The 13,857-nt window shown below is 46.9% G+C and overlaps 1 protein-coding gene across 1 annotated transcript in view; it reads left to right on the forward strand.

The window, feature by feature from the left end:
* The window catches only part of DPCD (deleted in primary ciliary dyskinesia homolog (mouse)), a 41,370-nt gene that overhangs the window by 26,192 nt on the left and 1,321 nt on the right, over positions 1-13,857 (forward strand). The window contains 3 exon segments of the mRNA XM_006878288.1: positions 1,959-2,039; positions 7,927-8,051; positions 8,362-8,495. Of these exon segments, the coding sequence (XP_006878350.1) occupies positions 1,959-2,039; positions 7,927-8,051; positions 8,362-8,495 (340 nt within the window).

Genomic DNA, 13,857 nt, shown 5'->3' on the forward strand with positions numbered 1-13,857 from the left:
CTTATTTTTCTCAACTCCATTATATAGTGTTTTGATACATTTTATAATCATTTTTCTGAATCCTTCTTAGGCATTTCCAAAGCCTGCCCATCTTCCCGTATGGACTGTAGGTCTACTTCCAGCTCATTTGCCTCAGTCACTTTATCTCGTTTCTGGACATGTGCAGATATAGTCATCTGCTTCTATTTTTGGGGCATATGCAGGGGTTATCTGTGGCCTTGATACTTAGATGGGTATGTATTTTGGTATTTTTTATGCTTTCTGATTGCCTCCAGGTGGCCAGGAAATGGGCTTCCCTTTTCACTCTTTTTCTTAAGAAATTTCAAGATGCCAATGTTGGTCATTGTGACATAACTTAGGATTTAATTTTCAGCCTATTTCCTTTTTTGTTTGCTTGTCCTGCCCTACAATCCCCATTCAGGCCTTTTTTCTAGTTAATAAACAGTTTTGGGCCGGCTGTGGCCATTTGGTTTTAATTAGAAACTGTCTCTTTAAATTTCGAGGAGATCTGTGAGCATGCGTAGTAGAATCCTCCAAGGGTGGGGCTGGGGTGTCCGCTAGCGCTAGCTCAGGCACGCCTATAGTCACCAGAATGGAGGTACGCAGACAGCAAGGAACCAACGAACAGATACCAAAAGAAATGAAAGTCCACACTTGAATCTCTGTGGTTCTGCCAGGCATCTGTGGCCGCACCAACCCTTCCCCTGCTTGGCCCCATACAAGATGGCGGCTCCTGGAGCAGCTGAGCATCCCGAACCAGAAAGCAATGGATTTCTTCCTTCTGCCACAAACTCCCCCAGCTGTAAGCCTTCCAACCTTCTAAATATTCCTTTATATGTGCTTCAGAGTTCTGGGACCATCCCCTGACCCTGCTTGGTCCTGTATTCTGTATTGTTGCTGGGAGGGAAGCTCCTCGCTGCCCTTCTACCCAATCTGCCATCTTGTTTGTTCTTCTGGAAATAGATTTTAAAAGTCTCTGTCTTCCCACTTGAAGCCTTGGAAACCCTACATAGGGTGCTATGAGTTGAAATCAACTCCATGGCTCTTAACAACAATAAATGTGTTACAATAAGGCAGAGATGCTTTTAAAACTTTCACACAGTGTGATGAATGTGCCTCTGTGGAAGTTGTGGTTGGGAGGTCAGTTAAGGAGACTTTCCCAGTGGAAGTGACACTTGGATTTTGAAGGGCAAGAAGAAGTTCAACAAATGGGAAGAAGCATGGGGCTTTTGCTGGTAGAGCAAACGGAAGTGCAAAGCCATATCCAGAGAAAACTTCCAGAGGGGAGTGGACCCTAGGGCAGGTCTTTCTCTTTTTTTAATTATTGTTGTTGTTGTTGAAAATATACACAGGAGAATATAACAGCAATTCACTCATTTCTGTACATTCAGTTCACTGACATGGATTACATTCTTGCACTTGGGCAGCCATTCTTAGCCTCCTTTTCTGAGTTGTTCGTCCCTCATTCGTGTGAACTCGCTGCCCACTGAGTTTCCTGTTGAGCCCATATAGCTAAATCTTGACAGCACACTGTGCTCAAGGCAGCCATTTTGTACTAGTTAAATTACTGCTTGGTTTTACAAAGACTTCTGGGGATATATTTGGCTTAAGGCTAAAAGAGTATCTCAAGGCAATAGTTTCAGGGGCTTAGCCTCCATGACTGCAGAAAGCCTAGATTTCATGAGAATTTGAAATTCTGCTCTGCATTTATCCCCTTTGACCAGGATTCTTCTATAGAATCTTAGATCAAAATGCTCACTAGTGGTAGCCGGACACTACCCAGTTCTTCCTCCGGGAGTTTTCGGGTAAATGTCAGTGAGAGTCAGCAGGGAGTTTGTGGGCAGTTCTGGAATGGTTTCTTAGAAGAACCGGTGCTGGCGCAGTTTGCTCTGAAATGCTACAGGTCCTTGGTCGGCAAGAGGAAGCTTTGGGTTAAGCACGCTCTGCTTTGTGCACAGGGAGAAGGAAGGTGCACTACTTGTTCCCAGATGGGAAGGAAATGGCTGAAGAATATGATGAAAAGACCAGTGAACTACTGGGTAAGTTGACTGCAGCTCCTAGTGGGCCCTTAGGTCCGGGGAGTTGCAAGTGGAAGGTAGGGGAGCTGGAGGCCCACTAAGCAATCTTGGTCCTGAGGAGAATCTGAGCTCTGGACTTGACACCAGAGGATGGAAGCCTGGGAGTCCTTCTTTTTACCAGTAACTCACTAAAATGACCATGGGAGTGTAGAGAAACAGGTGGGGAAAACCTCAACTTGACAGAAGAAGTGGTATCAAAACTGAGCCTGGTAGACTGGTAGTTGTAAGGAGAGGCCTTCACTGCCTTTCTGGGGGGCCAGGGGTCGGGGAGAGTGGGAGGGTGCAGGCTTGAAATCGTGCCAGGAGCTAGCAATTAGCAGCAGCAACAGCATACGACCTTGGTAAAGGGCAGGGTCTTCCCCAAAGCAGCAAAAAAATGGGGACACCACTATGAAAATAGGGCCTTTATTTTGGACTGTCAGAGTCAAAGGGAGCATGGAGTAGAAACAGTGATTTTGCAACATTGTCATTTTCATTCCTGGAGCTCTTTTCCTCTAAGAATAGGCTCATGAGTAGGGGTTCAGGCTTAGATTTCTGGAAGTGATTGGATTTGTCCGTTCTCTGCTCCCAGGTACGCACAGCCGCATTAACCGGCTTCGTAGTCCAGGCTGCCTGGCTCTTTGGCCCAGAGTCTGAGGCTGTCAGCAGAGGGAGTTGGTCTCTTTATTAAGTTCCACCTGAAATGCTAAGACCAATGATGCAGTCATGGACTGGGTTCTTTTCTTGTCATTATTCTTGACTTTAATTTCTTCCTGGGTCTGATCGACAGGTAGTATTGACGAGGGAATTTCTTTTTTCCTTTTTCTGACAGCTCATAAATGTCACAAACCGACAACACGGATTACACTGGTTTGCATTCTCTTAGTCTCCAGTCTTAGCACATGTGCCCTGCGCATGTTCAGTCGCAGAATGAAGTGTTGATCCCTCCTTATTATGAGCTGCTTGGGCTCCAGTCCCAATTGGGTTAGTCTGGTGCTATTAAAAATTTTGATGTGTTTAGCATATGACACTGATTCAGTGGAAACCAATACAGTAGTAATATCCTCACAATGCATTGTAATTTATAACGCTCCCAGGGGCCGAAAGCCGTGGAAGGCCTAACAGGGAGAACTTATGAAAGCAGAGGTCACGTGGGCTAACAACCACCATAACCAGGGAAGGGACCAGCCTCTGTCCTCTCCCCAGTCCACAGTGTCACCTCTCTTCTCTACACAGAGCAAATCAAATGCTAGAGCTACTCTGGCTATAAAAACAAACACAACCCAGACCTCTTTGTTGTGCTTGGCCATGAAATGAAAATGAAAAACAAGTGTAGGATCCTTCTTCTGTAGCACTTTGTGCCACCATCGCACAGTAATCTGTCTCTTCTGTTGCCAGGCGGGCGTAGACCATAGGCCTCCAGCATCCGTTTCTTACCAACGTTAATGGAGGTTCATGGGAGAGTACTGATTGGCTAAAGTTTACCTGATAATAATATTAATGCCATAATTTTTATTGGGCACCAGGTTAAGTGTTTCATGTAAATTCTCTTATTTAATCATTCTCATTACAGCCCTGTCAGGTGGGGCCTTTTGGCCTCATTTTATAATTAGCAACAGCTGAAGCCCAAAGAGGCTAAGCACCTTATGCAGAATCAGGGAGCTGCTTAGGGTCTGAGCTGGATCTAAGCCTATGTTTGTCTGATTCAAGTCCATGTTTTACTTCACAACAATAAACCCTAAGTAGTGGTGGTGGTGGTGTGCTGTGGAGAACTCATAGCAACCCGACATAGAATTTCTGAGGCTGTAAATCTCATCTTTCTGCGGAATGGCTAGTAGTTTCGAACTGCTGACCTTGAGGTTAGCAGTCCAACTCGTAACCCCTACGTTTCCAGAGCTCCTTAATAAGACCTAGGGAGGTGAGAATATTCCAGTCCAGTGTTTGTGTCCCTAAATTTGATGCTCCCCAGAATGCTCTGATTGAGGGTTGATTGGGACAGAGACAGGCCGCTGAGGAGTAAGCCACCCACAGCATGGACTCCCACCTTAGAACAGCCTTGCCTTTTCTTGCCCATCACCAACCAGTACCCCCTGCCCCAACTGCCCTTTCAAGATATGGTTCATTTTAAATTGGTTTGAGATGGCTTTTGGTCATGCTATCTGTGAGGTAAATAATCCAGAAATCATGCACTATTCTGGCAGCAAATGGTAATAGTGTCCATTTTTCCAGATGGTTATACAAACTTGGTAATTGGCCAACTAGTTTTCTGTTAGAAAACCCCACACAGTAATTTCCAGAGGGGGAGCTGCTGATAGGCGCGCTTCTGTCTAGGACAGAGTTACTCCAGTTGATGGTAAGAAGTATGTTAGTGTCATATGTTTTTCCTGCCCTCTTAGTACTGTTCATCCCCACCTCTTACCCCCCAATGAACATCGTAAGTCTTCATAGAGGAAAAAGCTGGAGGGCCTCCTAACAATGATCGGAACATCAAACCAGCCCAAGAACACAGCATGTCCAGGGGAGCAGAGGCTGAAGGGCAGGCCATCCCCCAGTGATTACATTCGGATTACTGGCCTAATCTGCTTTGGTATTTGACCGCCAGCCTAACCACCCCAGGCTGCATTTGGAAGCTATTGAGCACTTTCATCCCCAAGCACTTCCCGGCTTTATAAATGACCCACTTGATTCCCTTCAGCCTCCTCAGGGATGGGACATGGCAGCTGTTTAATAGCCACATAGCAATGTTGCAGTGTTTTAGGGCAGAAAAGAAGAATCCTGCATCCAGTCTAAGCTGCAGGGAGTGTTTAGGAAAGGGGAATGTAATTATCCACGTTGGAAGTGGGCCAGATTTTGGAGCTTTGGGGGAAAAGGCCTTTAGGACCAACACTTTCCAGCCCACCTGAAAGATGGGGCCTCCTTTCAGCAGTCCGGGATATCTTCCTGCTGAGTTAGGAAACAGCCCCCAGGCGCTGCCTCCTTCATCTAGTCCCCAGAAGACCCCTTACAAGTTCATTGAAAGTCTCCTTTCCAAGGACTGGCCCTGGCTTAGCTGGGAAGAGATGACAGCATCCTGGGGAGCTGCCTTGCACACACCAGTTTGGGTTTAACGGATAATCAAATCAGAGTGACAGCAGGTGGAAGCAGTCTTCTGTTGCCGCAGGAGCTGTCCTTGAGTTCAGGAACAAAGACGGGGACAAGAAAGACAAGCGAAGACAAAGTATGTGTATGCATGGGGTGTTCATGTCCATGTGTGTGGGAGGAAGAACAAGGACTTCACCAAAATCATTTCTTGAATCTTATATCTTAACAGAATGGGCAGGGAGACTTGCTTCTGTATTGTAAGAAAGGCTTTAATTCCATAAGGTTTTTTCTTTTTTAAAAAAGATGAATAAGTCAAGGGTGCCAAGTTCCTGTGAACTGTAACTTTTGGGGTCAGCAGTAAGGAAACCAGTGACTGACTTTCTTCCTTGTAGAGTACTACTTGGGAAGGCTTCTGGGGAAAAGCCAACATTTCTTGGAGTAAAAGAGTGGATAAGAAACCCTGTGGTCAGAATTGACCCTTGGGGCCACACTGGTCTTTGATTTCGGACATACAATTACTGTGACCCAGCATTACAAATGGTTCAAAAGTCCTTATAGTTACTTTTTAGATACTCCAAACTGCTTTTTTTTAAAAATTAGAATATTTAAAAGAAACAGAACTACTTTTTAAAATAGATGTAGGAGTCTTTCTAAATATTATATATGCTTTAATTAAATGTCTGTTGCTGTTGTATGCCATTGAGTTGGTTACGATTCATTATGACTCTGGATAGGGTTTCTGTGGCTGTAAATCTCTACAGGAGCAGAAAGCCTCATCTTTCTCCCTTGGAGCAGCTGGTAGATTTGAACCACCAACCCTACGGCTAACAGCTCAAGACATAACCCACTACACTACCAGGGCTCCTTGTTGAACACTTAACCAGATGTAATTTAACCTTTTATTAATGATTCAAAACGTGGACTGGGCGTAGGAGACCTGAACTTGAGCTGTGGTGTTGGCAGGTTAGTCAATAGAATTACTGAGCCACAGTGTTCTTTACCCTGTCCCCTGGAGAGTGATGGCAAGGGTCAAGGAGAGCAGAAAGGAAAGAAATACTGTTTCTCATCTAAGAAATAGACTCTGGGCTATTTCTAAAAGGATTTCCGCCTTTCCAATCTATGATGATTGTCTTTTCTGCTGTCTAGTGATTGCATTGGGGTCTAGAGGATGCGTCCGTGGCCTGGCACTAAATAGTCCCAAGTGCTGCGTCATTCTGACACTGCCCTCTGAGGTGAACTCTTCCACCTGCTGTAGTCAGGGTGCCTGGGAGAAAAGCATATTGTGCACATTGCATTTCGACACAGTTGGAGTGAGAATTTGGGAGTGATCTTTCTGTCCTATAGCGTGAGGTACATGGATCTTGTCACCAGAAGCTGCAGCTCAGAGGAATTTGTCACTTCTGAGTTTGCAGCTGTGACAGAGGCCCCCAGAAGGCTGGCTTCCAGTTAAGCAAGGGATTACATGAATAGATTTGGATATACTCCTGGTCACAGTCTATTCACTGAAGAGCACAGAAGTATTTGTGGAGGGGAAAAAAGTTGCCTATAAAGCATATTTCCAAGTCTTACTCTTCCTTATTAATTTTCATTATAAACTTGGAAATGTGTTTCTAGGGAGAGTTTCTGGCCCTAAGACGTAATAAAATCACACTGCAGAATGCAGCAGACCTTATAACAGCACATATTCAAGGAGAAATTCTCATTTTACAGCATACTTTTGTGTTCAGCTTGCATGCCTTACTGCTAGCAATGAGGGTGTTTGGGTTTGGCACAGCTGTTTCAGAGGTCTAAAGGAAAGCCTCAGCTTGCCTGGATACTGAGGATCAGACTAGCCCTCACACTCCAGTCTTGGAAAAAGAACGAACACATGAAAACAACCATGGCAGAAGATGCTCCTTTTGAGTTATCGAGCTCCTTTTAGCAGCAGTGGGCAGGCTGGGAGCCTGTAGCACTGACTGACTGCTCAGGCCAGAGGAAACCCAGACGGAAGCCAAAGGAATTTCAAATGCAGTGCAAAGGAAAGCAAAATGGAGGAGGTGGGACACACACACACACACACTCACACACTCACACACTCACACACTCACACACTCACACTCTTGCAGTGATGGTTCCAAAAATTTCCAGCAGGGGTTTTTCAGGTAAAGCCCATTGAATTAATTTCTTGATTTATTATTTCCATAATGTATATACCTTGCTTTAAAAACAAAAATCTTATGCTAATAGCTAACTTATAAAACTGGTAAAATGGAGATGAGTTCAGTAAGGCATGATAAAAAGATGAGTCTGGTTTACAAAAAAAAAAAAAGAATTTCTAGAAGTAATGCATTTAAAATATAGGGTATGCCTAAAACTTTAAATTGAGAGATTTAACTTGTTTTAAATCTGAAATAAGTGAATGTCTCTATATTTGAACAGTCTGGAGAAGCAAACTTGCCTGACAGCTCATACCCTCTTAATTCATTTTAAAGGGAAAATCCATTTTAACTCCCATATTTTGTGACCCAAAATTTCCCTACTACCATACCTGGGTGTTCCTAGACTCCTGTGTTCCTCTCAGAGCTGTGTTCCAGTTCCTGTTGCCTGGGCATCCGTGCTATATGCTGTGTAGGTTGTTCAATATTGAAATGCTCTGCTGCAATTTCTGGGATTGGGAGGTCCCTGCTCTGCTGGACAAAGCCCAGTATAAAGTCCTGTAGCTACCACTATTATCCTTTTCTAGTTACCCAGCAGAAAAGAGCAAGACCCCTTCCTTCCCTATAATCCCATTGCCTTCTTCTCTCCCCAGTGAGAAAGTGGCGTGTGAAAAGTGCCCTGGGAGTCATGGGCCAGTGGCAGATTGAGGTTGGTGATCCAACAACCCCAGGAGCAGGGATCTTGGGGCCAGAGCTCATTAAGGAAAGCAGTGCCAATGTATGTATCTGTTCAGGTGCTCTGTGGATGGGGGCGGGGGTGGGGTGGCTACTGGGCCTTGAAAATAGGGAGCATGTGCTCCAAATGTTTGCTGAATGAAGACCCAAAAGGTTTGAGTTTGCTCATCCCAGTGCAAGCACTCCAGGCCTGCAATAGCCCAGCAGTAGTAGTATAAGGGGGAGCTGTAGAAAGAACTGAGGGCCTCTAGGCACCATTGGAATGCTGGGCAAAGCTTTGAGGCATGTAGGAACTGTTCCATCAGACGTCTACCTAAGAAAATGAGTCCTTGATTTGGATTGGCCTTCTGCAGCCCATCTTCATGCGCAAGGACACCAAGATGAGTTTCCAGTGGCGGATTCGGAACCTCCCCTATCCTAAGGATGTCTATAGTGTCTGTGTGGACCAGAAGGAGCACTGCCTTGTTGTCAGAACAACCAACAAAAAGTGAGTCGCCTGGTGGGTACTTATCTGCTTGGGCCTGAGCAGTCTAGAGGGTGGAGTTGGCCTGGGGTTAAGTCTTGAACGTCTCCCTACCCCAGGGCAGAGAAGCCACTTCCCTGCAACTCTGAGGAAGGGAGGAAGGAAAGACAGGCAGGCTGGCTGACAGAACTAAAAACCGTAGTCCGATACTGAAATCTTGAAGGGATTTCTCTCCTTCGCCTCACCAAGACCAGTGTGAATAATGTTATCAGCTTCCTCAAGACAAGGGATTGCTACTTGTGTACCAAACGAGTGTCTGGTGCTATTCCTGGCACACATACTAGAGCCCCGATAATATCTGGTCATGACTAAGGGAGTGAGGGCACCAGGTGACCATTCACTCATAACCTTAGGGGTTTCTTCTGGCAGGCTGTTTGTGGCCTTGGCATCCTGACTGCATCTAGTCCACAGTGAAGAGATAGCCTGCCAACACTGCTGTTAGCTCTGGCAGCACACCTGTCCTAGGTGGTAAAGTCCTGGCCTGGTACACAGTAAACCAGGTGCTAAGGGACAGTACACAGATCTTTTGGCCTCTTGGAAGTCTTTTGTACTGTGTTTCAAAAGGGCACTCAACTTCCTTTTATTTCTCTTCCTGTGGGCCTCTAGCAAGAGTGGTAGGAGAAGTAAAATGTGAGGGTTGAGGGGACAGAAAGTGGGTGATGAGGATGAGCTTGAGCATCTTGGGTTTCCAGAACTCTGACTGATCACAGGAGAAGACAACCCTGTTTAAAGTCTGAAGGGAACAGCCCTGAAATAAATCAGTCTTGTCCAGTGTCAGAGGGGCTGCAGCACAGGACCACCTCCCATGAAGAAGATTTGGGGCACTGAGCTGGGAGGACACCACTGTGAAGCCACCCTCCATGCCCCCTGATTGCTAAGCCTAGTCCAAAGTTGCCCTCACTCTACCACTGGTTTTTCCGCAGTCAGGAAGACCCGGTCCTTTTCCTGTCTTCTAAGCTGTGTGGTGTCTTCCTCCCTTCCAATCTTCCTCTGGACCATGAGGTCCACAGGGAAGAAGTGTGGCTCCCAACTCCCCAAATGCAGCCTTGGGTCCCACCTTCCTCTCCTGACCTCCACACCCCGTCACTGTACCAGGGTTACGGGGAAGGGGTGGAGATGAATGAATTAATTTCAGGGTTATTGCTGTGTATGCAGCTAGCAGCCCCTGCAGTGGGCCTTGTCTGGAAATATAAAGACATAATAATAAGAGTTTGCGTTTATAAAGCACTTTGAAGCCCTCAGATAAAAGGCAGTTTCTTCCCGTTATTGTTCTCATCATTAACAGGAGTCACTGCCTAAAGTGGGATGTAGCAGTTTCCGACAACAGAGAAATTGCCTTTAGGAAAACAAACTCCATGCTTCAGCAAGCATTCCCTGGCGGAAGAGGCCCTGGGTCCAAACTGGGAACAAAAGTGCTTCTGATAGCACTTGAATCTGCAGCCCAGCAGTTTGTGGAGCTGGCTGCTGCCTCCCTTTTGTCCCCCAGAGGTCACTGTCGAATACAGATAACAAGCCGAAATGTGATTACCAGGGAGTGAGAGGAGAGGCTCGCTAGCTCACCAAAAAATTCATCTGCGGGCCAATCCTCTGGGTCCCATCGCCTGCCCATATTCAGCCATAGGTGGCGCTGTTGGCTAGAGACTCTATGGCTACAGGCCCACTCTTTCGCCTAGGATGGGGGAAACAATTTTGAAATGATGGGTGAGGCCAGGTGAGATGAGAGTGGTATGGCTGGAGACTGGAGAGGAGGCCCGCTTCGGAGCCCTCGCGGAGCTCATGTCCAGTTTCCCAGGCCCTGGGACTGACTCAGCCCAGCCCCTCTGCTGGGAGGTAGGTTAGAACGGCAGTGAAACCCATCATCTGCTCCTTCCTGGCGTTTTCTTCTACCTGGAGTGCTGTGTCCTCCAACTTTACTACCACTAATTAAGCTGAACCTAATGGCTATTCTTTTGAGCAATGTTAGCTTTTTCAGGGACTTTTAAAATCTGTTCTCTGACCTTCTCACTGTCCAGAGGTGGGTAGGGTGAATATGTTTACTATTGTCATATGTAAATGTCGGAACATATCTATGAAGGCCACTGACCCGCTGGAGGGGAAGTCAGTGATAGTGTCTCCCGGTGCCCAGACATGTGACCCTTCCACCACACAGTGGTGTTTGACTCTTTCTTCACCTGAAGGTTCCATGCCTATCCCAGCTCTACTAATCTGGAATGTGGTTAAATCTTCCCTCTGCCTCTCATTAGTTGTGTTATCCTGGGCAAGGCTTCCTCATCTATCACAACCTACCTATCTTAAACCTACCTCATAGATCATGTGGGGGAATTTGATGAAATCCTAGCTAGAAAAACACAGAGCACAGTGTCTGGCCTGAAGCAGGTCAACAGTTCTATGAAAATCTGAATCTTAAGAGTGTGGCTGGTGTGGTACTGGTGTTGCTAATCTGGGGAAGGTGTTAATAGGAATTGCTAGAAAAAAGGATTCTGTGGTCATGTAAGTTTAGGAAACTCTGGCTTAAGCAGCTTCGTCTCTGACAGGACTTCTGAGAGCCGTTAGTATGTACACACGCATGGTGATGCCCTAGGAGGGCTACATTGTAGGCAGGAGTGACTACAGTTGGCCAGAGCCTTGATGGCTAAGGCCAAAAGAAGATTTTTCTGCTGTTTTTCTCTGGCCCTGGTTGATGGGAGACTTCTCTGAATGGCTCTGGCTGTGCAGGTTGTTTGATGCAAAGGACGCCCCCTGGAGGTGTATGGGGCACAGCCCTGCGTCTCCTTTCAGCTAGTCTTTCTCACTCTGAGCCTGGTGTCTTATGCCCTGCCTCAGTTCGCTGAAGGGAAAAGGCTGGGAATTGGGGAGGGAATTCAGTGGGAATTGAAGGATGGGATGCAGTAGGTCATTTTTGCAGTCACCAAAATGTAGGAGCTGCCCATGTGGCACAGGGACAAGAGAGGGACAGAGCAGATCTGTGTGGGACTTTTTATCATGATTTAAAGTTCATCTAGCATAGTTCCTTTATTTGAGGAAGCAATCTGGATGAAGAAACTGAGGTACAAGTTAAGTGGCTTGCTCAGGGTCATAAGCAGGGCCAGGAGTCCTGCTATAAGCCTTTGCTTCCCATGAGCTTCTTTGAAGCTGTTTGGTATTCGGAGAGGCCACTTGTGTGTTGGAGAGAGTACCTAGGAGGCCTGCAGGGTGGTAGGATCCCTACAGCAAGGGATTCCCAGAGGAGACCACCTGTTTGTTGCTGCCCCTGCACTTAGTCTATGGCTCCAGAAGTTACCCCATCCCTTTCTGCCCCATCTTGGGACAGGTGCAGGAATCTAGACCAGGCAGTCTGTTAGTTGTCGTGAGAATGGAGATAAATGGAGGGTCAGGAGGTTAGGAGACTTGTGCTTGAAATACATAGGGACTTCTCTATGTGATTTGAGCAAGATATATCCAACTTCCCTCTGCCTGAGTTTTCTCTTCTACAAAATGATAATAGAAATAACTAACTTGAGGTGATTATTTGGGGGTGTCTACAGGGAGCTAGGGAACTACCCCACTAAGGCTTTAGCTTTTAGTAGATGCACAATAATGTGTACTCGGTTTGAGCCCCTTAGGGATGCAGGGTTATGCTTTTTTTCTTCTTTATCCTTGTATTCCCAGCTCACAGCCTGGGATACAGCTGATGCCCCATAAATGTTCATTCGGGGCCCCAGCTTTTGCAGAAGCATAGTAAGACCCTGATGTCCCTCTCTGGTCCAGGTGCTTATGAGAAAGTCCATTGCAGTCCCCCACAGAGCAAACCCCAAAGTCATAGAATGGAGGTCAAAAGGGAAGGGCCTGCCATTGCCCCCAAGGAAAAAAAGATGTCCCATATTCCCTGGAGTCCTATCTATCAAACCACCTCTGAGAGGTTGCTGAACCTCAGCCAACAGAATCAACCCGTTAGAATTGACTCTTAGAACAAAGCTGAGTTCTGGACCCTCTCTTCCCTCTAGCCTCCAAAAAGGTGGCAGGAGTATGACTGGGGAGGTTGGCAAGTTATACACCTCAAGTTCCCGCTGATCCTGTCAAGAGTTGGTATTGAGGACAAGTCCTGGGATTTTTTTCCCAGTTCCACTTCCCCTGACTGGGAATGGGGCTCTCTGAAGTCCCACAGGTGTGTCTCTGCCCTCACCTGCCATACAAACCAGGTAGGGAGCAAAGCTGTTCCCATACTCTATGCGGTGAGGCCACACCTCCCCCAACCTCCCCAGTCTGCTCTGGCTGTGTGTCTGGGCCACTTCTCTCTCTGTTCTACTTTTTGTGTATATTTGTGGGTAAGATGTTAACACTTCCTAACAAGCCTTTGTGTTCATCTAATCTCTGCTGTTTAACCTTTGACTTGTCCCTATTATCAGTGTCTGCCACCTTTGCTGGCCAGCCCAGCCCCAGGAAGAGCCTTCAGCCTGGGCCAGCTAGGAGGCAGCCCAGGCAGCATTCCTCCCCTGGTCTGCAGGCAGATGGATCACCTTTCCCTGGGGCAGAGCTTTGGAAAATAAAGCAAACTTGTTGTGCCATTAGGATACCCACCCCCCCAACTCCTTTTGAACTGTCAGCCTTTAAGTAAACATTCTTTTCCTGCCATGGGTCTCAGCACCTTGGTGAGGGGTGGGGACCCTGGGAGGAGAGGGGCCCTGTGAGCTCTACTGAGCTGAGGGATTTGAGCAGGGAGAGCGGGACAGAAGTGTTGCATTGATGTCAACTATCCGAGTCCCCAGGGCATCTTGGCTTTTGAAGTGGACTCAGAGTAGCTGTCGTGAGAAGGACTGGGCCCCTCTGAAGTATTAAAAGCTACATCCTCTCCAAGCCCCTTGGTTAGGTTTGTTTGTGCCTGCCTGCAGCTTGTCCCTTCCCAGTCCACACCACTGCTACAGTGGAAAGCGATACTGTGCCCAAGTGACAATCTGGGAGCCAGTGGCTGAGCTGCAGCTATATGTCCACCAAGGACAATGGCAAGTAGGCCTGTTGTCAGAGATGGAGGCTGTTATTTGTGCTCCAGTGTAATAAGCACCGGACTAGGAACAAGTAACTTGAATCCCAAAGCCATTGACAACTGGCTGTGTGAAACCAGGCAAGACAGTTCACCTCTGAGCCTGAGTTTCCTCTTTAGTAAAAAGGGTCAAATTTCCTGCCGAACAAAGCCCAGTTACACACATTAGGGGCCGGGTGTTGCTATCTGGGTATTAAAAGGGATCATTAATCTCAGGATTGGCACCTGTAGAGACTACGGCTGGTATATGGTGTGTACAAAGACAAGTAGGGTGTTAGGGCCATCCAAGTAGCCCAGAGCTAGCCTCTG

The sequence above is a fragment of the Chrysochloris asiatica genome, unplaced genomic scaffold, assembly GCF_000296735.1.
Source record: "Chrysochloris asiatica unplaced genomic scaffold, ChrAsi1.0 scaffold00003, whole genome shotgun sequence".
NCBI classification, from domain to species: domain Eukaryota; kingdom Metazoa; phylum Chordata; class Mammalia; order Afrosoricida; family Chrysochloridae; genus Chrysochloris; species Chrysochloris asiatica.